At 40.3% G+C, this 25,985-nt stretch overlaps 1 protein-coding gene across 3 annotated transcripts in view; it reads left to right on the top strand.

Moving 5' to 3' along the window:
* Nucleotides 1-25,985, top strand: part of SAMD12 (sterile alpha motif domain containing 12) — a 174,098-nt gene that overhangs the window by 74,667 nt on the left and 73,446 nt on the right. For 2 of the 3 annotated variants that reach the window (XM_040586126.1, XM_040586125.1), the window contains exons 4-5: nt 11,145-11,285; nt 21,623-21,694. In XM_040586126.1, coding sequence (XP_040442060.1) covers nt 11,145-11,285; nt 21,623-21,694 — 213 coding nt within the window. The remainder of the gene's footprint in view (nt 1-11,144; nt 11,286-21,622; nt 21,695-25,985) is intronic. The other variant, XM_040586127.1, reaches the window with a different exon arrangement.

Below are 25,985 nucleotides of genomic sequence, written 5' to 3'. Positions count from 1 at the left end.
GTAACACGTCTTCCTGCCCTCCTGCACCTTGTAGGGGAAAATGAGCTTTTATTTTTCCTTGGGAGAGTGAGACTCAAGCCAGAGCTGGGGTCTAGGCTGCATGCTTTGTTTGGACCACAGTGCCAGGCTGCAGCCTTTGGTAAGGTTCCTGTACATTAGTGTTACAGTGTTGTTGTTGTTATTGTTATTATTATTATTCCTGCTTCTGTATGCATGGTGGAGCCTTGTTAAGTCATAAATGCATGGAGTAAGAGAAGGCAGAATTTCAAACAACAAGGTCTGGATTCTGCTACAGGGACCAGTAGCTTACAAAGTAGGTACAGCAAGTCATTGCTTAGGTATCTGTTTTATTTATGATCCAAAATGACTGTGGTCTCACAGTCTTCTACAGATTGAGTGTAAGTATTAAATAGGAGGAATAGGCCAGCAGAATAAAATCCTTATGTCCTGATTATTCTCACAGTAATAAAGGCTGGAAAAAATGCAAAGGAGCTCAGCAAAGTTTGTTGTACCAGCAATGAAGCAACAGACTAGTGTCTGTGAGACTGCATGTACTTGAGTAGAGGTAACTCTTACAATAGAAAGATTACCTTCCCCTAAGTTATAAAATTGCTAGTGTAACTGTAAGTTAAGGGTTCATCAGAGGTGGTGTGTGCAGCTTGACAAGTGCCAGGCTTCTAGTTCAAGCACCCGAGGAGAAATGGTAGAACCAAAAGTGCATCAGGAGAGATGTGGCTGATTCTTCCTTCAGATTAGGAGAGCTGAAACAGTCTACAATGCTTAACCTACAAGCATGCTGCTTTTAATTTTCCATTTTTACTAACATGAATTATTAACACAATGAACATTAACACAAAACCTTCCTCATTCTCTTTTTTTTAATCAAAAAATGAAACGTAAAGCTGGTACAGGCATGGAAGAAAGCACCACCGAAAGCTGCTTGGAGATAACAACATGGGCAGGAGGGAACCGGGGTACAGATTCGGAAATGTAACACTGAATGTACTTAAGCAATGGGATATGAAAGCTTATTTTAATATTTAATAACATTTTAATTTTGTTCTTTTTTTTTTTTTTTAACAAAGCAGTGATTGGAAGCCTTCTCAAATTCTGGTCCACTGGAACCTATGATGTGCCACAGAGCTTTTGTAGTCCAGTACAGTAAGCTGTCTGGTTACATTATGTAGGTCCTCCTTGCTTCCCACAAGTTAGGAACTTATAAACTCAGAAAATGAATTAAATATGTTCCAAATGCTGCTTCTTTGTGTAGGCTTTTGCCTGCGTGTTGTACAGAGGTTAGAGCAATCAGGAGGAAGAATGGACAGCTTTCCCCAGCATCACAGAATGAGTGAAATGGCCCACAAGATCACCTTTCGAGGCATCACAAAAACATGGAAGATATTGCTTATGAACAGATTGTCTTTCCTCATCCTTCAGTATATTGCATGCTGAAGAATTGTGTCCTTGGTGTGTATTTTGTGGTGTAGCACCTTTGGGTTATTGACTGGATTGATTAGTAGCAAATTAGAGCAAGCAGCAACATTTACTGACAATTTCTGTCCCTTGGATGGGGGAAGGACACTCCCAGAGCCTGGTCTTTAGCCACATATTTCCTACTAGTGCAGTTCCAATTGCTCAGTGGGTACATTTGTCTGTGATAGGAGCAGGTGTTCTTCCTCACTGAATTAAATGGCAGCTTTTTTTTTAATTCACCTGTACTTCACAGGGCTTGCCTCCTTTGCTGGATGCACACACCTGTTCTATTTCAAGGCAGAACTGCAGAACCCCTTTTGCTTTAGAAATGTCAGAAGGTAAACAGTCTTCTGTGCGATTTCAAGGATTTCCCATTTCCAGTCGGGTTGGCCACTTCCAAGAATGAGTGTTTGGTTTTTTTGTGTGCGCGTGTGTGTGGTTATTTTTCTTGGGGTAATAAACGTGGGTTTTTTTTTTTCTGGAAGAAAACTTATTTTTGTAAGGTCCACCATTAGGAGTTACAGGAAAGGCTCTTGTTTGAGTTTGCTGTAAAGAGTTCGGTTGATTCTAATGGTTTCCAAATTCGCTTTTCCTTTCTTAATCTCTCTGTAGAAGCTGTGCATTATAATAGATGAATCTGTGTTTACCCCTGAATAAATTAACAGGAGTTTTGCCAGCAGGCATGATCTAATGTGATTTTTTTTAATTAATAAAGAAATGGGATATGTAATGGGTTGCACACTGAGTGACATTAGATTAACTAGGTATTGAAGAACTGTGTGTCCTGCTGATGGTGGACAAAATCAAAGGCGTTGACATATTCACTGGCTCCATCACAAACAAAAAAGACCTTGAGGTTGTTTATTTGAATACGGGGGGCATAAATCTAGCACAGAGATACCAGAAAACAATAGTCTTGGATTTTATTTCTTAAAAAATATGATGTGCAATTTAATAGAACTCCATTATTATGTGTCTTTATATCTTTATTTATAGCTGTAGATAATATATAATTTTGTACGGCCAGGAAGTAGGTTGGCAAACGTATATACAACACACAATGGGGATTTATAGACTGCCTGCTAAAGGTTTACATTTATCCTTAATTTACTTTGTGGGTCCTATTGGGTCCTTCCTGAGAGCACTAAAAATGGTTGTCTCACATTTTACAGTACATTTAAAAAGTGGTGTAATATGATTTGTGTCTGAATTTATATTTCAGAGGGGAATTCAAGTTATTACTATTTCCTCCTATTAAAATCATCAGGTCCTGAATATGTTCAGCTGAAAACCAGGACTGTCTAACAGTCTTTTACTCAAGACTTGTAAGGAATCAATATAGTTCCCATCAGTACAGTAAATTACTTACTGAACCACTTCCAGTAATCATGATGCTCAATTTCTCATTAACCCCTTCCCTTCTCTGTATAGAACGATTATTGTCTTAGAATAAAGTTATTTTGTAATCTATCTGTAAATCATTAGACACTAGGGTAATTGATTCAAAATTTGATAACTAAGGCTGTTACGTATCTGTAACAGTTCTGTTTACTATCTTTATTAATGATCTGGATGAGGGGATCAAGTGCACCCTCAGGAATTTTGCAGAGGACACCAAGCTGGAGGGAGTGTTTATCAGCTTGGGGACAGGAAGGCTCTGCAGAAGGATCTGGACATGCTGGATCAATGGATCAAGGCCAGTTGTACGAGGTTCAACAAGGAGAAGTGCCGGGTCCTGACCTTGGGTCACAACAGCCCCACGCAGCACTACAGGCTCGGGCAGAGCAGCTGGAAAGGGCCTGGTGGGAAAGGGCCTGGGGGTGCTGGGTGACGGCCGGCTGGGCAGGAGCCAGCAGTGTGCCCAGGTGGCCCAGAAGGCCAACGGCATCCTGGCTTGTATCAGCAAGCGTGTGGCCAGCAGGACCAGGGCAGTGACCGTCCCCCTGCACTGGGCACTGGTGAGGCAGCACCTGGAACCCTGTGTTCAGTGTTGGGCCCCTCACTGCAGGGGGGACACGGAGGGGCTGGAGCGTGTCCAGGGACGGGCAACGGGGCTGGGGAAGGGGCTGGGGCACAAGTCTGATGGGGAGCAGCTGAGGGAGCTGGGGGTGTTCAGCCTGGAGAAAAGGAGGCTGAGGGGGGACCTTGTCGCTCTCTGCAGCTCCCTGACAGGGGGCTGTAGGCAGGGGGGGGTCGGTCTCTTCTCCCAGGGAACAAGCAACAAGACAAGAAATGGCCTCAGGTTGCACCAGGGGAGGTTTAGATTGGATATTGGGAATAATTTCTTCACTGATGGGGTGGTCAAGCATTGGAACAGGCTGCCTAGGGAAGCGGTGGAGTCACCATCCCTGGAGTTTTTTACAAGACGCTTTTTTACATGGGGTTTAGGAACATGGTTTAGTGGCGGGCTTGGCAGTGCTGCATTAATGGTTGGACTTGGTGATTTTAAAGGTCTTTTCCAACCTAAACGATTGTGCGATATAAGGATGTGTGGTGCTCCCACACAATTAAAGTGTACAATTAAATACTTTCTTGAAAATGTGTGGATGAGTCAAGGAGCAGGAATTGCTTGCTGTATTTATAGGAGTAGTTAGGAGTCAAGAGACTCACTTCTGGAGAGCAATTTTTGCCTTTAGCATAACTTTTCAAGACACGTGGCGTGTTTTGAGCTGCTTGGCTGGAAGAAAGTATCTACCAGGGAGAGAGTATGGGAACTTTTAAAATGCAGTCCCCACTGTCTGTCAGTATTTTTACATGACTTCACCTGTAGTGCAGGTTTGTTGTTTTCATTTATTAGCATAAATTCAACTTCGTTGTGACTGAGCAGATGGACATGCTTGAGCCTGTGTAGCAGGGCATAGGAGCCCCAAAGGTGGTTGTGACTGGGGAGAAGCAGCTGGGGTAGCTAGCTGGGAGAGGTCTTCGGAAAGAGCCAGGGAAGAACCGAGTGCCAGGAAGACAACCTCTAACTTGGTGCATTTTTGGAGACCATTGTTGAGCAGGAAATACATAGCTCAAAGGATTGTGTCAGAATTAAGAGAAGAGAAAATAATGGCGTTATTTGATGGAGTATAGAGGGAATTAGGAAAGGCAGTGCTAAAGTGAGAGGAAGTTACACCAAACTAACTGGGGTTAAATAGCTTCACAGCTGTATTACTGACCACTTAGTAAAGTTTGTCAGAAACAAACAGATTTAGAAACAAAGTAATGTCGCAGTTGTTGCTAATTTTGTATTTGAAAATGCAACTAAGTTAAAGCCTGTGTTGAGTTCATTTTCTTTCATATCCTGTTCATGCTTGTGGTTCAGAAGTATGGAGGAAGGGCAGAATGGTGAAAAGGACTGTGACCTGAGAGGGGTTTATGGAAATAAACAGGTTTTATTGTAGATTTAGTGGCAGCAGTAACAATAGTCACCACTTCCTCTTGTCAGAACTATAAACAGACATGACTTGAAAACAAAGGATGCAGATAATATTCAGAAAGTGCCTTTGTTTACATAGCTGCTTTTCTGAGTTTGATCATTCATTAATTGACTAGTATGACAGTGTTTTCTTTGAGAAACTTTACTGTAGAGCTGGCCTCCTCCAGATCCAGAAAATAATGAATGAGAAAAAGCCATAAAATCATTTTATTCTTCTCTGATAATAATGAATGTAAGTGTGTCCAAAGCTAATTTGATACATAAGTAAATACCTTCCTGTGCTTTCCTGCACTTCCACTGGAGACATACAGGCCTCTCCTGTTCCTGTGGCTTACCAGAAAGTAATTCCTACAGCTCCACAGAGGTTTGTTGCATTTGTTTAACAGTATGAGAAAGCACAAGGATGCAGGCTCTGATGTTGGAGAACTGTCTCAGTTGGAGATCTCTGACATTCCTCAAGGTTAAATAGTCTTCTTTGCTCCTTCTGGTCCCTGTCATTAGAAACTATTGTCCTCTCTGCTTTATTTCCACAGCAGTATCCCTTGTGTCTCCTATCTGTCTAAGCTGGTCCCCAGTTGAGAGTTGTTTGTCATGTCAGAAGTACCTGGCAGCTACCAATAACAATTTTGGGATCTAATTCTTCTTTGTCTAGGCTGGCACCTGCCATTAGGCTAGAAGGTAGATCAACAATGCGTTTGTTGCTATGGTGTGTCTGATGAAAAATGAATCCACTTTTACTTTTTGAGCAAGGGAGTCTTCCCTGATTAATGAGATATTAGATAGCTGAAATGGGCCCGAGAGGGTGGTAATGCAAACTGCAGTTTGCCAAGACTTTGTACCAGTATTGGGGTTAAAATTATTACTAAGATGAGCCAGATCTAATGGTTTTGCAAGAAAAACTATAGATTTGCCACAAGACATTGATGACAAAGTGGCTGATGTGTCTGGTTGCCTAGTAGTGAGACTGGCATGAGAAGGAGGGATGTGCTCTTAAATTCTCACGCAGAATGCAGAAAATCTAGCACTGTAGAAGATCTGATGGGTTATGAAGAACAATGTCATGAAGTCACATCAAGTTTGCTCTGAAGATTTGATTGATTTATGGTTTGTGCTTCTTTTACAAGATGTTTCTGAACTCATTGTCCTTAATTGTGTTCTCCATTTGTTCTCTTTTCAGCTTAGTTCCTTAGTTTAATACTCCTTCTCTTTGCCTGATGTTCAACTCCCTCCACTGCCATCGTGAGGTTATTTTAGTTCTGTAGGTGACTATACTTTGTCTTACCTTGTCTCATAATTTCACCATTCCACACTTTGAAGTCATAGCCTTTCTCTGCCTGTGCTTGTTTGAATTCTTCTTTCCTGAGTCTATGATGAGAATTTTATACTTGTGTCTCAGCCGCCTCTGAACAATGATATTAATGTTTGTGTCTCTGTCATGAAATGTCCTACTTGGTAAGTCCTAGGAGGCTTGTTTTTAAGCAATGAAGTGTAGCCAACAGTCAGCCTATATAAGCAAGAAGAAAGCTGTGATCAAGCTATCTCAAGTAGAAAACCCCAGTGAACTAGAATTAAGAATGTTTGTGGAACTAAGGAGGTAAATACAAAAGCAATATGCTTGAAATTGTTCTACCACAAAACTAGAGAAGCACATTATTATCAATTAAGAAAGAATATCCTGTTGTGTCAACGATTTAAAATGGTATTTGCAGAATTTAAGTATAAACTTGAAAAAATTTTCAACTTGCATAATATAGGGGCTTAGTGAATCCCATGTTCCTGTTTTTCTAGCTTTGTCAGCTGGATCTATCGAGAAGTATAGTCAAAATTCATGACTGAAGTTTACAAATCACGCAAGCAACAGATAAGCTGAACGTTGAACTATTAACCAAATACTGCAATGCAACTAGAGAACACTTGAAGCAATTAGTAAGAAATCAATATAAAACAGTGAAAAATGGGCAGTGAGCTTCTGGAATTTTCTGCCCCAGGATGCTGCAGAGGCAGACAGTATCAGGAAGATCAGATAAATTTATAGACATCAGGACAATAAGTCGGTGCTAAAAATGCCATACTCTCTAATAACCCTAGTATAACAGTTCTGGATGCTGGCACGGTACAAAGGGAATGGCTTCAGAAAGTATCTTCCCAATAGCTCTCCTGAAATATATCTCCTACTTCTACTCTGAATACAGGGCTGGGTGAGCTGTTGGTCTGGCATTAGGGCATTTTTTAATGTCTTTCTGTTCTCGACCCTGTTCTTTCTTTCCTAGATTCTGTGTCCCATGGTAAGTAAACTAAATATCTTTTATCTTGATAATCAGGTATACCTGTCATATCGGGAGACAAGATGACCTTTCTTGGCCATATTTCACACGCATCATTTGTTGCCACTAGTGGTTTATGATTTTCATTAACTTTAAATTAGTCATAGTTTTCTTCAGGGTTTTGCTTTGGTCAGTGAGACCAAATGGTCTCTTATTAACTATCTGCTCTCATTTCTACATGTTTAATAAGTCCTTTCTTACCTGTTCATTCACCTTCATTACAAGTGTACTTTCAAGGCTTCTCGCATGGTGTCCCTCTAGACGTCTGTGAACTGGCAGTTGGTGCAGCTGCACAGGCTCAGAGGGAAGAGCAGTAGGCTGCACCAGTGCAGGGAGGTATGAGCGGTTCGGATTAGGTACAGCAGACTGTGCCACATTCCTCGCTCTAGGGCCAATGACAACCTCATTGGACTAATGCTTATACTCATAGTAATGTTCTGTGGCATGCAATGTTTCTCCTTCCATTCAAATTTTCATCTAATCCCAGCTTGATCAAATGAGATCTGCAGCAGCTAAGTCATATTAGAAAAAATTAGGCCATCAATCCATTATTAAGCTGGAAAGTATTTTATGTTCTGTGGCTGCCCTTGGGGTGTCTCAGAACATTCCATGGCTGATCTGTCCTGAGTATGAGGGCTGGGGTTTAGGTGCTAAAAGATACCTACAGATACTGAGGGCGTTGTGGGTTTTTTTAAAGCATTTGGTTTCCAGCCTTCAATTAGCTAGAACCAAGGCCTAGGTGTTTGTGACTATGATCTTTATGACTGTTTGTCAATGTACTCTTAAAAAAATATCTGCTGGTCTCCTTTATAGATGTAGCTGCTACATCTAAGAGGTAGTGCCAGTTCTGTTATTCTGGGAATTTTTCCTGATATGTAGGTGAAGTTCCTTTACTTGTGTCCAAAGCAAAGATCAGTGTACATTCTTAGGGAATGTTACATTTGTTACATGTTCTGCTCTTGTTAAGATGTTTTGTCCAGACTCTCTGAAAAGTAAAAATCTATCCACAATTTTTACTGTATAGCTGTCTCGCTGTTTTAACCATGATGCTTGCCAAACCTTCATGCAGGTTGTTTCAAAAAATCACAGAGCAGCTGATGTTGGAAGGCATTTCTGGTGATCATCTAGCCCAACTGCCTACTCAAAGCAGAGGCAACTATAGCAGGTTGCTTAGGACCTTGCTGGTCAGGTTTTGAATGTTTCCAAAGATGGAAACTCCACAATCTCTCTGGACAACTGGTTTCAATGTTCAATAATTCTTACAGAATTCTTAGCACCAAATGAAAACTCTTTCAGATATGTATAGTACAGGAAGCAAAACATGGAAGCATCCAGAATCATTAGCTGATTGTCAGGACCTTGACCGTAGTAACTAATTGGCTTCGGTGCCTGATCCAGGCATTACTGATACCATTTCAAAGGCTTGACTTAGTACCAGAATAAAAAAAAAAAATATTTCAGTTCTGACTTGGATGTTGTTGTTCTGAGTGTTGAGGGAAAAGAAAGTGTGGGGAGGATTGAATTTTCTTAGTTCAAGTCACTTACTGCATCCTTGAAATGCCATATTTGGATGTTTGCCGCCTTGCCCCATCACTGCCTCATCATGCCACCTTGGATTTGGTTCAAGAGAGAGTTAATTTAAGGCAACTTGTGCAAGCTGCTGCAGATAGTATGAGTCAAAGACCATTTTTTCCCAATGCCATTGTGCTTTAAGCCTAAGCCACAGAAGAAATGGCATGCCAGGAGCTCAAAAGAGACATCTCTTTTTTGTGCATACTCAGCTTCCAAAGGCAGTGACTGGGGTAGAAAACCAATTTGAATGTGAAATAAAGAGTTGCCCAGAGGAAGTAAAGAGTAATTACTATATCCACGGCCAAAAGAGATGGAGGGTGCTGGATGAGATGCATAGCCTCTGTCTGTCCTTTCATATTACTGTTGCTGACTCCCTGCCCTGAGATGACATGCATGTTGGCATTCTTTAAACTGATGACTTGTTTATTTTTTGTTTGCTTTCAGTTGTTAGATTGACATTACAGACCATACTCTTGGACTGCTGTACATCCTTTATAAATTGCTTTAAGATGTTCTAGTGTGATAAGATGATATAAAAATTGAAGTCATTATTACTGTCTGTATCACCAGGGGAATTGGACAGCTGGCATTGATCTGTAAGAGACTGATTTCCATATTTTGTTATTACATTAACCCATAGAATTCTTCTTGTTTATGATTTCAAAGAAAGATTTTTTTTAATCAAAAGGGCATCTTCCTTAGTGTGTAGTGCTTGAGAGACATAGAAGGGCAGAAAGTGTATGAATCCTGTAATTTTTTATCTGATCAATAACATCTAGCTTTATTAATAGCAATATCACAGTATTTTACATGACAATGTACCCACTAACCACTTCACAGAACTGCTTGGGAGAGAAATCTAGCAGTTAGTGAAGGGTATACCACTAACTGCTTGGTTTGGGGCAAGTATTATGTGCCACTTTAAATTCTTGGCATTCATCTTAAATTTTTTAATTAAAATAATCATAAAAATTCTGTGCTCATTGCTGTTTTGCAAGGAAAGAGATGGAATAAGGGCCTTATCTTGCCATGTTGAGTAGCCATTTATGATGAGCTGAATTGTACCATTCATCCAGAGGTCACAGTAATGGTAGCACAGAGGCTGCTGTGTTGCAGAGGGAGTAACTTGCTCTTCACTCTCTTCTTCTGGTTTCAGAATAAAGCCTGAGAAATCATAGGAGAGAATTTTAATAATTAAAAAGATTTGAGTGTGTTTAAAAAAGTGAACCAAACAACATGTCATTTTCCAAGGTAGTATCAGTGTAGCTCCAGTAGGATTTGGTGGTATTGGCCAGAGCAGCTTTGGATAGCAAATGCATATACTGGCAATCAAGGGTCAGTAGAAGGCTGCAGGGCACTCCTCCCTGCACTAGCTCACAGCAGTGATGAAGACTAAAAAAAGTTTTGGGTTTCTTCTTAAGGTAAAGCTCTGCTTGATGCTTTGGTTCTTTGCTTGGTCCAAAAACTTCCTTAGCGTTGGCTTAGCCAGCGTGCCACCTTCCTCCTCTTTAGTTATAGCATAGTGATGCCCAAAAGATGGAGTCAGAGTTCCACTAGCAGGATCTGGGGAGTGTGGATTGTTTCATTTTTTTAACATCTACAATCTGGGTAGGATTGTGGCTCAACATTACCCTAATGGTGAAGATAAGTCACAAACCAGGAGTGATTGCCTGCAAAGACCATAGGCTCCTTATAGTTGGGCAAATGTGTTTTTATTTTGGGGCAAACACTTTTTTTCAGAAATGATTTAGGTATAACCGGTAGCGTGAAAGGAAATTTCTGGCTCTTTTTTCAGTTTTGCTGTGATAAGTTACTGTTGAGGGGGATTTGGAAGGCTGGAACACAAAATACAGGGCCCTTCAGAGAAATGTGTTATTACACTATAGACATATCGGAATTGCAACAATATTCATCCTCAGTATATCTTAAATTTATTAAATTGGTAAAATTCACTTTCACTTGTGGTGTCTTGTCAGTAATGTAGATGCTTGAAAATAGGTGAGGGTTTATTTAGGCACCTGGACTAATTGTAGACTTACAGGGGACATCCTACCTGTGGGAGACCAGCTGGCACTTAAGAACAATTTGTTGCCTGAAATGCCACAAGATACCTATTTTACATGCTTAAATGTCTCACAAAGCACCAAAGCAATACAGAAAATCAAAAAGAAAAGGGAGGAGTGGAACACAGGTCTCTGAGAGTAACAAAGTGCGTAACTGGTGAAACAGTAACCTTTCAGACTGAGGTATTTCAGGGCTGAGAGGTTTTTCTGTAGCAAACAGTCCTGTCAGAGTGAGAATATTGCATTAATGGAAATCCTTGAGTGATTTTTCCTTTTACCTTTTGCATCTAGGCCGTGCTTTGCTGAGACTTACTGACAAAAAGCTTGAACGAATGGGCATTGCCCAGGAAAGCCTGCGACAGCACATTCTGCAGCAAGTCCTTCAGCTGAAGGTGAGAGAAGAAGTCCGAAACCTCCAGCTGCTTACACAAGGTATGAAAAATAATTTTGATATGGACAGTTATTGAGATCAGGTAGGAGAAGTTTGCCTGAGGGCATAAAAGGTGACTCGATGTTCTGCAAGAAATCATGCGTGAAAATGTCTCATAGATTCCACATGCTTTCCAAGGTGGGAACAAAAGGTAAAATAATGCATAAATAAATAGACATGTTCAGCTGTCTGTTTTGCATGATGAATAAGCTCCATCTACAGCTTGACGGTAGTCTTACTTAAATGTCTGCTTACTAAGATGAAAATAATTACATATAAAGGGCACGAGTAGTGAGCATAGTGCCTTTACAGATATTGTGCATTTTGCATTAATTGTTTACTTTCAGTGTCAGATAAAAGAGTAATCTCTGTAACGTGTTTTATGGTAAGAGCTGTCAGTGGAAAATTACCTGTTAGACTGTTTTTTGCAGATGGATGATTCCTTTTTCATGTTGGAGTAATTTTATTGACTTGAATAGAGTTGTTTCTAATTTATACTGCTAAGAAAACACAAAACTGGGCAAACTGGGCTCAATATGGAGATCTTGATTAGAAGACGGGGAAGAAGGAGTAACAAAAAAGCTTATACATATTTTCCAAATGAGGTTAAGGTGGTTTATGATGACTTGTGTTATTAGCTCTCTATTAAAGCTTTTTAACAGCTGTGGTAACATGGAAGAAAAGCAGTCATGGTGGCAATAGTGTAAAGGAACATTTAGAAAGCCTCTGCTATATACCTGCAATACTTTCTCAATGTTAAATGTTTGGTAGTCCAGCGAGATAACATAAACTACGTACTTCTGTGGTGTTTTGGTTCAGTGCCTGTTATATGTCACATCATATGAAAAAAATAGAGTTCTTCAGTACATGCAGTGTATTTTTAACAAAATGTCCTTCACACATGGCATTATGTTCCTGATTAAGCTTTGCTCACTTGTGTTTGGGGAAAAACTCTCTGATTAGTTGAGTAAGCTGCATTTTATCTGAAAGAGCTGATGTCTCAACTGAATTGTTCCTTCAGGCTTGGTGCTGTGTGGATTGTGATGAAGAGCTTTAAGGCTCCTTCATTTTTCTGTGATCTGTGAATATGAGATACCCTCATCTTGCGTCACGTCAAAGGCAGTGCACGTGCTGAAGCATCAGTGTCTTCCCCAGATGTTTAGAACTGTTCCTCTTCCCTTCATCCATTCATCCTTTCATCCATTATTCCTATGTCCTTTTCTTCAGTCTTGGCCAGGTTCTCTTTTCCCCTGCATCTGGAGCGTTACTTGAGAGTTTGCTGGACTGTGAAGTTCTGGTCACCAACCATTGCTCTTTTAGGCCTGCTTATGGAACTTGGGATTTTATTGATAAGGGACAGTGAAGACCCACTAGATATAAATTTGGTTCAGTTGATCACCACAGTCCAGAAAGATTTCTCCATCAACCTGTGTTTGGCATTGAGAGTACTGTTTCCAGGCTTCTGCTTTATTGTTTCTCTCTGGATCCCTTCTGGAGACATCAACTGGTGTATGAGTCATTATCAGACAAACAGTGGCAACTGTCATTTCAAGGAATTCAGGGCAGCATCCTTTGAGATTTATTCCTTGTCGATACAGCTAAGGATACAATTTTGGACTTTGATAGAAGGATGAATAAACACGTTGCTGGACTATGAAGGACAGAGTAGTGATAGATACATGGATGTGTGTTTAACACACTCTCTCTGCCATGTAGAGAGAATGTTATTTATATAAGGCATATAAAAGGCATGCCATCATATGCTTTATGAAAGCCAGCACAAGCTTACAAAAAGCTGGTGGTCTGCGGCTCCTGCTCTCTTCCCCCACAATGGTGCTGGCCATTGCATTGCACTTCAGCTCAGCTGCAACCTTCTTAAATAGAGCTGGAGTTCTGGGGCAGCACAACAGTCCATAAAACGTGCCCTTGTGCAGCAGAACTGTGTTAGTTGTGTGATCCCAGAGAGGGGGGACAGTGAGTGATAGGATGACAGCAGTATTCCTATTCCTATCACCTCATTTACACCAAGTCGGAGTGTGTGTCTGTTGAAACTGCTTATTTGCAGGTACTAAGGTTAAGGTGTAATTTCTGAACTACAGTCTGTAAAGCTGTGTGTATGTCAGTTGTTCTCCGATACTAGTTCTGTTCCCCTTGCCCAGTTTCTTCAAACTGTGTCCACTCGTATTCCTATTATGTTTTATACGTTCCTAATCCAGGTTGTTACTGGAATAGCTTTCTGTAAGTGCTTTTCTGTTTCAGAGAACATTTAGAGAACATTTTTTCTCTGAAAAGTAATGCATTTGCATGCCAGCAGTTTCTGCCTTTTGGAAATTCCACTTGCAAAATGCAGGTCACAGTGTAGCTATTGCTACACTCTGCTTTGCTGTCCTCCAAAATGTCCTCCAAAAAGAGGGGAAAAAAAGCCCTCTGTCTCAGCGCACGGCTCAGGAGATTGTTAGGTGAAAGAAGCTGTTAAAACCTCTTTCTGAATTAATGTAGCACACAAGCTGGGTTGCAAGCAATGAAGTCCTCATTCAGAGCACATTGATGTCAGCAAAAAGGCTTTCCACTGACTTTAGTTCGTACCCCAATAGAAGCTGGAGCAAAGGGGAGAAGTTTTAAAAGGGAATTATGTAATACTTAACAGATATTTTAAGTCGTTTTGTGTTCTGTTGTCTGCAGAGAAAGTTAACCTCATTTTAAAAACTCAGTAGAGAAGTAGCATTCTTTCAGAAAATGACTTAAAACTGTTTCATTCTTCTTCATTCAGGACACACCATCTAGTCTGTTCTGGGGATCTTAAAGCCACAAGAGTACGTGATTGTGTAATTGAAGGCTTGTCTTGAGTTTTAGGAAGACTTTTCTTTGGACTAAGAACTGCCTGATTGAGGCTATTATCAGGAGAAACGCTATTCTAACCTCCACCAGGATAGAAGGACACAGACCCAACTACTGATTTGTGCTTTTTTTCCAGACTTAGTGATGTTGAGGAACTAATTTGACAAAATATCTTCCAGTGTCTCTTGGGGAGAGCTGCACGCTGTTGGAAACACCATTATTGTACTGTTATCACTGTAAGCCTGAGTTGAAAGATCATTTTTTTAAAAAAATGCCTTACATAACTACACAGAGAAGGAAGGAGTTATTTTGAGTTTTTTCAATGTGAGTCCTGCATTTGGCTAGCATAGAAGAGACTGTCCTCAAAATGATAGAACAGTGCTATGTGTGATTCTAAGCAAAGTATCCATAGACAGGAATCTGCTAATAGGGCTGAGCTTGAGAAGCATTTTTGGATTTGGATTAAAGGATACCTGCATTTAAGATTACTTTTGGCCCCCTCCTGAGCTCCTCTGTGAGTTTCATATAGGGCAAAGTGCTACCTGAATATACTGCCAGGCCACAGAATGTGCCAAATTTTCTTTAAAATAATAATATTCTCCTGCTATCAAAATGTGTTAGAATAAGGCTTTATGCTTCATTGAAAATCATCACAGCTGTTGATACCTGTTGAAGTTATTTCCTCAGTAAGTTCTGTGCTCATCCTGCCCCTGGTGCTCACCATATGTGCTCAACGATATTTAGAAAAAGACCTATTTGTTTTCCTTCCTTCAATTTCCAAACTACTCCTATTCAAAACCTGTTAATAGTACCCTAGCACTGTGTTCTTCCAGGAAGGGAACTAGAGGGCCTTCAAAGATGCATCTCATCTTCTGAGGAAAGATGAAGTAAGAGCCATGTATTCTAGCGATGGATCGTTCACTGTTTTAGACGAACCCTGTAGCAGAAACATTGCCTTTCAGGGTCCATGTGGTGAGTAAACCTGGATCATGAAACTCCCCCTAGCTGAAACATGCTACAAGGATTTGTACAGCATTATCAACCTCTTAACACTAGAGTAAAGGCAGGCTTGATCAAAATTTGAGTTGTTTGGCATTGAACCCTCCCAGGCTGTCATACATGATGCTAGTTTCCCTTCACTTTATCTGTTTCTTCCTTGTGAATGTTGAAGGTGGGCAGGCACCTGAGCAGTGCCGTTCCAGTTCGCATCACCACCTGTAAGGAGACTTGCTGTCATTTTCCATAATCAAAGCCTTAAAGTACTAGACTCCCTCCCACCTTTGAATTCCCACATATGAAGATTTTCCCTGCTGCGGTGGCTCCAGTACACAGCATCAAATATTGGGAGTTGCACACCTGCCTAAAAAGGAACTTGGGTGGGCAGAAGATTTGAGAACATGGGACCTTGCTAAGTGCAGAACTGTGCAAGGTCATTTGGAGTTAACAGAGGACAACTGCAGCTTGCTGTCCCCCTGCTGCATAGGCTGTATGGATACGGTGGTATCTGAACGGCTGTTGCCTACTATCCATCGTATCCCTTGAGATCAGCACATTTCTTTGTCATCCCTGTAAAGAAGTCTGAAAAACTGAGGTTTGTGATAGAGGGTCATCCTGTTGCACTTCCAGGATGTACTGTTTTCTTTCCTGGGTACGTTCTGGACTCAAGGTTTTGGCACCTGAGGAATTGTGAGTTCCTTCCGCCAGAAATAGTCTTTTTTCTTTTCTGTAAAAAACAGCAGATGTTGCCTTTGCGAACACTCCAGGTAGGCAGTGTGTTCGCCTTCCCAGGCAGCTGGCGGGGGAAGTACGTAACACTTGAGGAATCTCGGTTTCATGTCCCTGTGGTGGTATTCAGAGGCGTGCGGCATTTGAAATGTTGACTGTCCTCTTACCAGGCACCCCTTCTTTTGTTTTCATTGTCTTCATCTCACCTTTTTCTGTTCCCTAACCCTGAAGCTTCCAGCTAGTCAGGAAGGGCCTTTCTTCTTATAGCACAAATTACTATGCAAATGTTTCTGTCATATGCTGCATACATGGCACCTATCCAAGGCGCAGAAAAAACCACTTGATATTTCAGAAGAGCTCAAACAAATTTAATTCCCAGCTGATTTCCTTCGCTCTGTGCTCCTGTTATGCTCCAAAATCTCTGAGAGACCTTGTGAGCTGAACACAAAGTGTAGCATGGAAACACTGTCAGAAATTACCCAGAAGTAGTTGTTTATCCCTTGTCATTGCATCAAAACCATGTTCCAGGACTCAACATACTAAATTGCCTGGTTATAGGTAAAGAAACCTCAACCTTCTTCTCAGTGTGGGTTTATTTTCACTAGACATCTATATCCCTTTTACTCCTTTCCATTGCATGTCCTTTTTTCCTGTACCACTGTAGGAATCATAGCACTTGTGCTTAACACTGCTCTTCCGAGACTGTAAAACAACTTTGCTACCCATCCGTTAGACTACAAAAGAGCAATCTTTGTTGTATTTTTCCCACTCCCAGTCAAGGGCATATTCAGCACTTACAGAGGACGTGGGCTTTGGACTCAGAAATCGTGGTTGTTCCTGAGAGGTTTTTCAGACTTTAGGCACTCTTAAGACTTCTGAAAATCAATTTTTTCAGGTTACAAGTATGCACTGAGGGGTTCTCTATAGTTTTCATTTGTTTTAGCTGAAGCAGAATATCGTATGTGGAGTGTATATCTGAGCGCAGATAAAATGTTTAAAATACACGCATCAGTGACGATAAATATCAAATTCCATCTATGGCATCAGTTATTTGAATTTCATGTGGCTGGTTTCTAACCTGAAGAATATACTTTGCAGTGCAATCAATGGTCCCTGGTAGACCATTGAATTACTATGGTTCTGTTAGTTACTTTTTAGCTATTGCTGTGTTGCTAATACATATTTATATCAAATAACTGAGTGATTCAGCTGACAGGTGAAATAAGTTCCAATACACTGGACAATACATTGTAATGCACTCTGGATAGGTTTAGCACAGCCTTGTCCTTCAATATGTGTAGTATATTAGTTTGGAGTATGAATCAGGAAACATGTATGCAACTATGAAATTTATATTGATGAACTTCTGCGGCAGTATTTTAGCTGTATAATATTATGATGTGCTTGCATTTTTATGTGTTTCTATAAATAATATTGCAACTCAGTCTACTGGGAATGTAGTATTAGCTGTTTTGTATGATTGCAAGGACATGATTGCAGTTGTCTGGTTTTCTTACTATTTTATTAATGTTGATTTTTTTTCATTCATGCTTTTCAAATGTCTCAGTAGTCGGTCTACTGGAAAATTTGGTCTGGAAAGTTTAGGCCTTCTGAGCTAATGCATACCCAAAACTGTCTTACATGTTTGATGAATAGATATTACATATATATATATATACACACGGACACACACACCCTATATGTACGTATTTCCCCACTTGTGTAAATTGGAAAGAGAGAAAACAATTCTGCTCAAGGTTTGAGAAAAAAAAATAAAATATTGCCGTTTGTGCTGCAACCAGTCATGAAAAACTTTCAACTAAATAGGAAAGTTTTGAGCAGTCAGAGGCTGTGATTTAACAACAGCTGTTTGTGATCAGTGCCAGTAGAAATCACTTGTTTTCACCCAGCCGAAAAGAACAGGCTGGTAAAAGGGATTCCAGGAATAGGTACAGTCTTTCACACGGAGTTTAAATAAATCAAGTCTGCATATTGTAAGATGGTGCCATTTACAATGTAACATATTTGTCATTTCTAATGGTATTTTTTTTGCAGAAGTCAGACATGGAATAAAATTGGTTGATAGTTGGTTTATAAAAGAGTTGAGGAAATCGGAGCCCTAACTGTAACTCTGACCCCTTAGAGAGTACATAGATATTTTTGTTGCTAGGCTTCTGGTTCAAAACCTGGCTGTCTTCATCAGCTAACACCTTTATGATCGAACTGAGTGGATAGTGTTGGAAATAAGAAGGTAAGAAATGCCATTCTTGGTCAGATCCAGTATCCCTCTGTCCCAGTACTCCGCCTCTGACAGAAGCAGATGCTGTTTAGGCAGAGCCCAGAACCCTGGCCCCTCTCTGTGGTCCCATCCCCCTGGGCTCCCCAGCGTCCAGAACTGCTGCACCAGAAAAAGTACTTTCCTGCCTAATTCTTTTAGTATCCATTGAGTATCTCTCACTCTCATGAAACAAGGTGTTCACAACAAGTTTTTTTTACAAACTAGAATATAGTCACTGGCAGCCTCAGTGATGCTGGAAGCAGCAAAGCCTAACTTGACATGCCTTCAGTTGGATATCTTCTCCCTTCCACAGAGACTGTAAGCAACCCTGCTATCATCTGTGAGCAGTAGTAGCTACACATCCTCTGTATTTCAGATATACCAGTCACTCCTGAGACACATCAGATGAATTGTACCTGTTGCTCTCCATTGGTTATTACAGAAGCTCAGGATGGCTGCCAGATGGATTTGTCTACGTGGTAGATGGCTAAACTGGGTTGAGATGAGTTCCTGCTCGCTAGGCCCAGATGTAAACTCCTATGCTGAAAAAAGTTGGTCTGAAAGCTGGATGAGTTGCCCTTTTAACTCAGATGAGTTTTGGTAACACCATCTTTCTGATTTTATGAAACCACGGTTGCTGACGCCAGCATGAATGCATTCTGTTTGCAAAGCATTTCACCGTATTGGCACTTTTTACAAACATGAAAGTCACTTAAAGCCTTTTTGAAAGCCTAAAATAAAGTTCTGTTGTTTTGAATCCCTTAAGGTGAACGTTGCCAAATAGTTCAAAAACATTTTTCTTCCTGTTGTTACTAGCATTTATGGCCTGTGCAATAAAGATTTATAATTACTGAAAAGATTCAAGGGAGGGAGGAGAAAAACCCTCTCCTTTTTATGCCTTTGTAAAGTTGCTTTTCTAAGTTGTGTAAAAAGAACCTGTTTTATTTAAAGGCTTTTTTTTTTCATTCACATTCTTTAAAAGCCTTTCTGTAATGTAATTTTTTAAATGAATGTGCTTCTATTCAAATTAAAGTTTACTCTTAATGGCTTTTATGCTTCATATGATAGAGCACCTTCATTTACTTAGTTATACATAGGCAGTCAGCAGTGTTATGAACTCTTTCTTTATTACTAAGCAGTATGCAGATGTCTGGCATCTTCCACCAAGGGAAGGATGGGATTTTAAAAACTCTTTATTTGACATGATCATAAAGCATGGGTACTAGCCCAGTGGTTTATGACATGCTCAAGTATGATTAATAATTTTAACTATGCCAGTTCCCCCTTACGATCAATAATATAGAATTTTCCCAGTCACTAGTTGAATGGATTTTAATTGAAATTGATTCCCTATAAAATAATAAATTGAAGTGTATTAACAATGATCTTGTGGTCTTTGATGTTAAGGAGTTCCGAGTTCTAACAAAATTCTGAACAGTTTTCAAAAAAATACCTGATTTTCCTCTATGCAGCCTAAGTAGTCATAAAGCACCTCTAATTTTTTTATTTAAGTGCTAATTCCATTAGAAGCATAAAAAGAGCAGCCTTAATTTGCAACGTGAATGTGAATGGAAATGAGGCAGGCCGTTGTTTTTTTAAAAATGTATTTTTCTGTTTGCAGTTCAGCTACAGCTGTACTGTGTGATCCTAAAATTTAAATATATACTGTTGTGCATAACGTTATCTTTGAAGTATTTGTCTGTAAAAATACCTCCCAGTCCCCTGAATTATTAGAAGTTACCTGTATGAAGCAAGCATACCTTGAAAAAATCTGGGGTGAGCAGCTCTGTTAAGAACTTCAGTGTTTTTCCAAAGGTATCACCTGAAGGGCATTGAGTCAGTCTTTGTTTTTTCTCAGTGACAGAGTGACAAGTTGGGTTTTAGGCAGCCACGTACGTGGCAATACCACACAGTTCTGAAGCTCCTCGACCACACTAAGGTTTCATCCACATCCTAGAGCTTATGCTCAATTAAGCTTATCCACACCGATGGAAAAGTAGTTGGTTGACATACATTTGCCTCATACTGTGACTTCCACCTGAAGACAGCATGACCAGGAAATAGCCAGGCTCAGGGATACACACAGCATTCTGTAACCAGACAGCCTGGTATAAAATGCCAGGACTGTGACTTGGCGGACTCATTCAGCTATACAGGAGGGCTGGAGCTCTCATCCTGAGGAATGTAGGGATAAGTGAGTTAAGAGACTTTTGTATGTAAACAAAAAGACACGTCAAGGTTCCCCTTCAAGCCTGAGCGTGGTCTGAAGGCATATACATTGACATGGTCTTAGAGTTTTGAGTCCTCTCCGCTAGAAATAGGATTCAGATCTTCCCAGTCAGTTCATCTGGGACACCCAGCTGCTATCAGCTGGCATTTGATGAGAAATGGTGCTGAAGCAATTCCAGCACCTGGGCCTTGAAACAAGTGATTTTGCCATATTCTTTCATTCTTCACTCAGACCAGTTGGGAGGCTCACTGCCAGTACCGTCAGCCACAGACTCTGAAGTTCAGTTATTGGGTTTTTTTGTGTTGAGAGCACGCTGTTGTGGAGGACTTTCAGGAGCTGGGTTTTGAGAGAAAGACCTGGAAAAAAACCCAAAAACTCTTTCACAGCAAAAAAAGGGGGTTTTGCTAACTGATTGTGCCTTTGTTCAGGGAGCAGTAATGCAAAGCTTCTCTTGTTAAATTTTACTGTGCAAAGTCCACTAAGCTGTATGTTTTTTGTTTTCTTTCCTCTTTGGCATATGTCAGAGGCAGAGATGCAGAGGGAATGGTAATCACATTTCCTTCTTTCTTTAAAGTCTTAGGTCATTCCAGTCTTCTTAAGAAATAGCGGAAAACTTTCTTACTCTGTTTCTTTTTGTCTTTCATTCCTTTAAGAACTCTCGAGTAACTAAGGACTGTTGTTTAAGTTGGGCCAAGAGATTAGTATCTCCTGCTCTGGTTTTCTTTTGTTAGCCTGACTGTTTAAACGGCTGATTAGACTACAATTGTCTGGTGAGGAATTTCTTTAGCTTGTTCCACAGAGTGTAACTACGTGAAAAACTTTTCAGCCATTCCTTGTGGTTTTCTGTCCTAAGGTGTGAAGATGGTCCAGCCGTATTTAAAGAATCTTGGATGCTGGAAGGAGCGATCAGCATCGTCTTAGACAATGGGCCAGCTTTTAAAAATGTCAGGCAATTAAGGATGCAGATGTGAAAATTCCTTACACTGATCACTACCATGGTGTCACAGCAGTTATAATTCTTGGTCCAAACTTTAAACACTTTGAAATAAACAAATTATATTTCAGATGAAGGGGACAGGAAAGGGGAAGGGAGGGACAGTCCTACCACTACAGCTACACCAACAGATCAGTTGTCACCTGAGTAGTTTCTGAATGCATCTTTCTCTAGACTCAGGGTTTGCTTTGATGTGTCCAGCAGTGCAGCTGCCATCCATTCTGTTACAGCTGTTGACTGTGACACTAACCGCTAATATTGTTGACTTTTGTAGATCTCTACTTAAACCTGGAGCATGGTTTTTTGAGGGTCATAGAAAAGCAGCCAGCCCTTACAGCCCATCAAGGTAATGAATGTCTTTTTCCTGGGATGTATCTTCATAAAATGAGACATCTATGAGCTTTTTTTTTTTGTCTTTTTCTATAAATGTTTCCTTTAGGTGTAGTGGTTTTTTTCAGCTATTGTCATGAAAATAGTGTTTTATTTTCTTCTAATCCTAATAAGCTCTTTCTGAGCGAGTTATTATTTTTTACTGATACTTGCTTGCTAGAATTGTCTGTTGATAAATTTTCTTTCTCCTTCCTTAAATATCAGCTGCTGTGATAAGCACTAAAACGTGTGACCATTGCTTTGTCAGCAACTCATGTTTTCCTTTATTATACCATTACTGCTATTCTTGAGATTTCTTTTGTTCCATCTAGTACTGGGCATGTCACTGTGGGAATTTTACTGTACATTGCTTAGCTGATCACTTGATATTTTTGGTATGAGAATATATGTTTACGGATTTCTTCAGTGTTTTCTTTTGATCCAGATGATCAGAACCTAGGCTATTTAGGTAAGGAATGTAAACAGACTCTGGGACCACAAGAGAGGAATCCTTTTATCAAGGATGTCTCTAGGAATTAGGAGCACTCAAAGCTAGTGTCTTGTTAAAGTTTCTGCTGCTTATAATTAATTTGGGTAGGCTTTGGGAAAGTCTTTAGTTTACTTAAAACTAGATATATACTTTTCATGCACACATTCTGTATCAATTCTAGCACAGTGAGCAAGTAGCCACTCTACTAAGAGGAATGTAAATTTATGTCTACCACCAGCTACACATTGGTTTTATCGCTGTTATGTCCCCTGGAAAATCTGAGACCTCAACTTTTCTCTTGGTTCTGTGAGGGCAAATGAAGGAGTAATGCTCCATTGATTTCAGCAAAATGTGAAACTAGTTAAAATGAGAACAGGATCAAGCCCATTTTTCCTCTACAGCCTGAGACTATAAAGCCCATTCAAATCAATGAAGGGTACCAATGACTTTGCTGACCTTTGGATCAAATCCATAAACCTTTTTAGTAACTTAATTAAAACCACAAATACAGAAACATAAGTGTTCTGTTCTCTAAGTCAGCATAGGTCTTCCTAAAATTGAAAGATATGATCCCTTGCCAATTTTCTTGTATCAGAAATACAGTTTTGATATTTTATTCTCTAGAACTTTTTTCTTAACTATATAAAGCCTATTTTTCACTTGGTCTCAAAATCTCTTTTGATGATGTGCACTGCCTGTGTTATTTGTAATCCTAATTTCATAATCAGTGTTGAAAATGAGACCCACAAAACTTGCTTTTATCGTACTCTTTCTATTCATATTCTTTACTAAAATGGCATAATCAAAGGTAAAAACAAGTATACTGTCTTTTAGCTTTGGCAGTTTGAAGTGTCTTTGTTGCATCTTGCATTAGCCAGCTAGAAGTTAGGTGTCTGGTTGAACTCATCGCTCACATTCCTCAAATAATCAATGAAGAACAACAGCCACGTCCTAAGATAATCTGTGCCCTTCTAAAACAGATGTCCATAATAGGTGCAAAGCATTGCCCTCTGGAGGTTCCTGCTTCTGTCAGCTGGAGAACTCACCATCTAGTCTGGGATAACTACAATTAAATACAGGAAAAGTAGGCAGGAGCTTTTCCCATTTTTTACATCTCAGTATGAAGCATGTAACAAGTGATGTTACGCACTTTTAATTTGACACCAATCTTCCACTACTTAGTATATTAGTTTTATCATCTTTAACTGTACCTGTTAGCAAAATTTGGTTATGCTATGACTTTAAATTGCCTTTTTTTTTTTTCCTTCAATTGATAATACCGTCTTTTATATTCTAATACTTTCTATGAGCATTTTTTTAACTGAGCTAACTTCTGCTCACTGGTAGCAGAATTAAAGCACGAACCAAAAAGGCTAAAATTAATGAGTTACAAGTTCTAGGTTCAGGGGTTTTGTGGTTGTTTTCTTACTTGTAATTTAAATGGTCCTTTAGTCTGAAGAAGACAAGGACTTATTTTATATATTGTCCTGGGATAAGGTTATAACTTACCTTTGCTCTGGCAATTTTTCTCAGACATGAATGCTTTAATAACTGCTGTTAGACAGATCCTAGTCCTCTGAGTTCTTCCTTTCATCTGCCTGTGGTTGAGCCTGATACAAACATGAAACCATTATTAGTTTATGATTGTGCCTTTTGTTGCCTCTGTGGAGCTGGGTCCAGTCTTACAGAGGAATGCCAGGACCAGGCTGAGAGCTGTGCTCACTGGGGACTGAACTTCTGCTTTATAATTCGAAAAACTTACTGAAAACTTCTTCCCTTCATACAATTAATCAGTACAGGCAATGAAGGTGTAAATCTCTGGAAAACCATGAACTGCATAGTTGCAATTAAATAGAAGAGCTGGTAAAACCTATCCAAAAATGATCTGAAATAAAAACACAGAGGGGTGACTGAAAACCCAAGCTTCTTCACAGGTCTTTTGTTTGGGCTTTCTGTCTCCCTTCAAGTTCTCTTGCATTCTTATGCAGCTCGTTCATTTTATTGAATACTAAAGCCTTTTACCATCTGCCAAAAGGTTTTATTTTGGGGTTTCCTCTTATGTGGGAGGGTGGTTTCCTCCTTCCCTTCGTGCTAGTTTCATTGCTATCTTTAGGACTCAGAGCCTACTGGAGACCTTCCTGTCTCCTTTTTATTACACAGTCTCCTCCTTCCTTGCTGCTGGTTCCTGCTCCCAGGGGCAAAGAAGAAAACAAGAGCTGAAGCTGCCTCTTTGAGCTGCCTGGCTGATGCAGATGGCTTTTGTTTTGAACACGGGAGTCCGGTTCCTGGAGTGCAGGGCTAGGCGTACTCAGCAGCAGCATTCCCTGGGGTGGGTGTTTTTAGGAATGGTTCCTGTCTGAAGGTGCACGCAACTGCCCCGTGCTTTGGCTACAGAGTGCAAAGGGCTGCTGAAAAGGAGTGCTGTAGCCTATAGCATTTACTCTAAATGCAGTATATTCCTCTCTATTTGTTAGTCTTTTACCTCAGCACATTAATCCAACCTGTTCTGCCACTGTTCAGACATCTATAGCTGTAGCCCTTTAGTTTCTTCCTTTTATGGGAACTTTTAGATGTTTATTTTTAATGCGAACATACCACTTTCCTGTCTTTACCTTTCTTGTGCTGTAAAGAAAAAGTGAAATTGGAGTTGTTACATTTGTAGAAGAATAGAACAGTATCTTTTTTGTTTCTTCCTGAGAGCAATATAAAGTAGCTGCCAGCCTGGGTTTTTCAACACAGCTCTGAAGGATGCAGGGAATACAGTGGGATGTGAGTACCCAGATGCTGAGCCATGAACACAGCAGGAGGAGGCTATGAGTCCTGGTCAGGCACCTCCATTTAAACCTTTTCTGTGACGCTCTTCAGGTACCTGCTGTCATCTCTCCTCAAAGTAGATGCTACATGGGGGAAACAAAGGGTCCTGCCTTTTCCCTTCTGCCTGCTGGGAGTGAGAGCAGTCTGTCTGAGGAGCACGCAGTCCTGTTACTGGCTGTCCTGATTCACTGTGCAGCTGAGCCTGTGACTGGAGGCAGTCTGAACGTGAAGGGCATGGGCACAGGGAGTTGTGCTGGGTGTCAGATCACCTCCTGAGAGCTCTGCCAGGATCCATATCAACACATTATGCCTCCGCTGAGTGCATTTCTGGCTTTACTTTTTTGATGTTTTATTTTTTTAATCACTGGCATTACACCAACCAGCATGTCAGGTAGTAATAGGATTGTAATAGTATTTTATTTGTGATTAGCTCATCTCTTGGACTCTGAAGTGTTCTAATCTCTATCCTTCCATCATCACCCAGCTCTTTTCGAAGCTCTATCCTTTGGTTTATTTGCTCTCGCTCTGTAATTGAGAATTTTATTGTTGATCGCCATGAAAAATTGTTAGTGCTTAAAAATAAACGATCCATCTTCCATCCCTTCAGTGCATCTAGCTTTTATGACTATAGGGATCTAATGAAAGGTTGAAATGGGGATGAGGAGGATGAGGGTGTCCCAGGTGTTACCTAAATATCTGATCTACAGATGAAAAGGGATGCTGGGATTTCTCTTCAGGAAAGTGCTGGTAAAATGGCCTATTTCTTGGCACTGGATATTTTAATGACATTCAGTTCCAAACTTCAGGTACAGCATTGCACAGAGAGGTCAGTGGTGCCCATCTCTAACAGCAGAATGGTGCAACATAACACAGCAGCCTGAGATGACATTCTCCTGAAAAATAAGAGGGCTGTGTGAAAAAATTTCAAGCGGGAGACACACGTGTCTTCTCATTTAGAAAGCAA

The sequence above is a fragment of the Falco naumanni genome, chromosome 3 (genome assembly GCF_017639655.2).
Source record: "Falco naumanni isolate bFalNau1 chromosome 3, bFalNau1.pat, whole genome shotgun sequence".
NCBI lineage: Eukaryota > Metazoa > Chordata > Aves > Falconiformes > Falconidae > Falco > Falco naumanni.
Note: the sequence above shows the minus strand (reverse complement) of the source record. Positions and strands in the feature narration are given on the sequence as shown.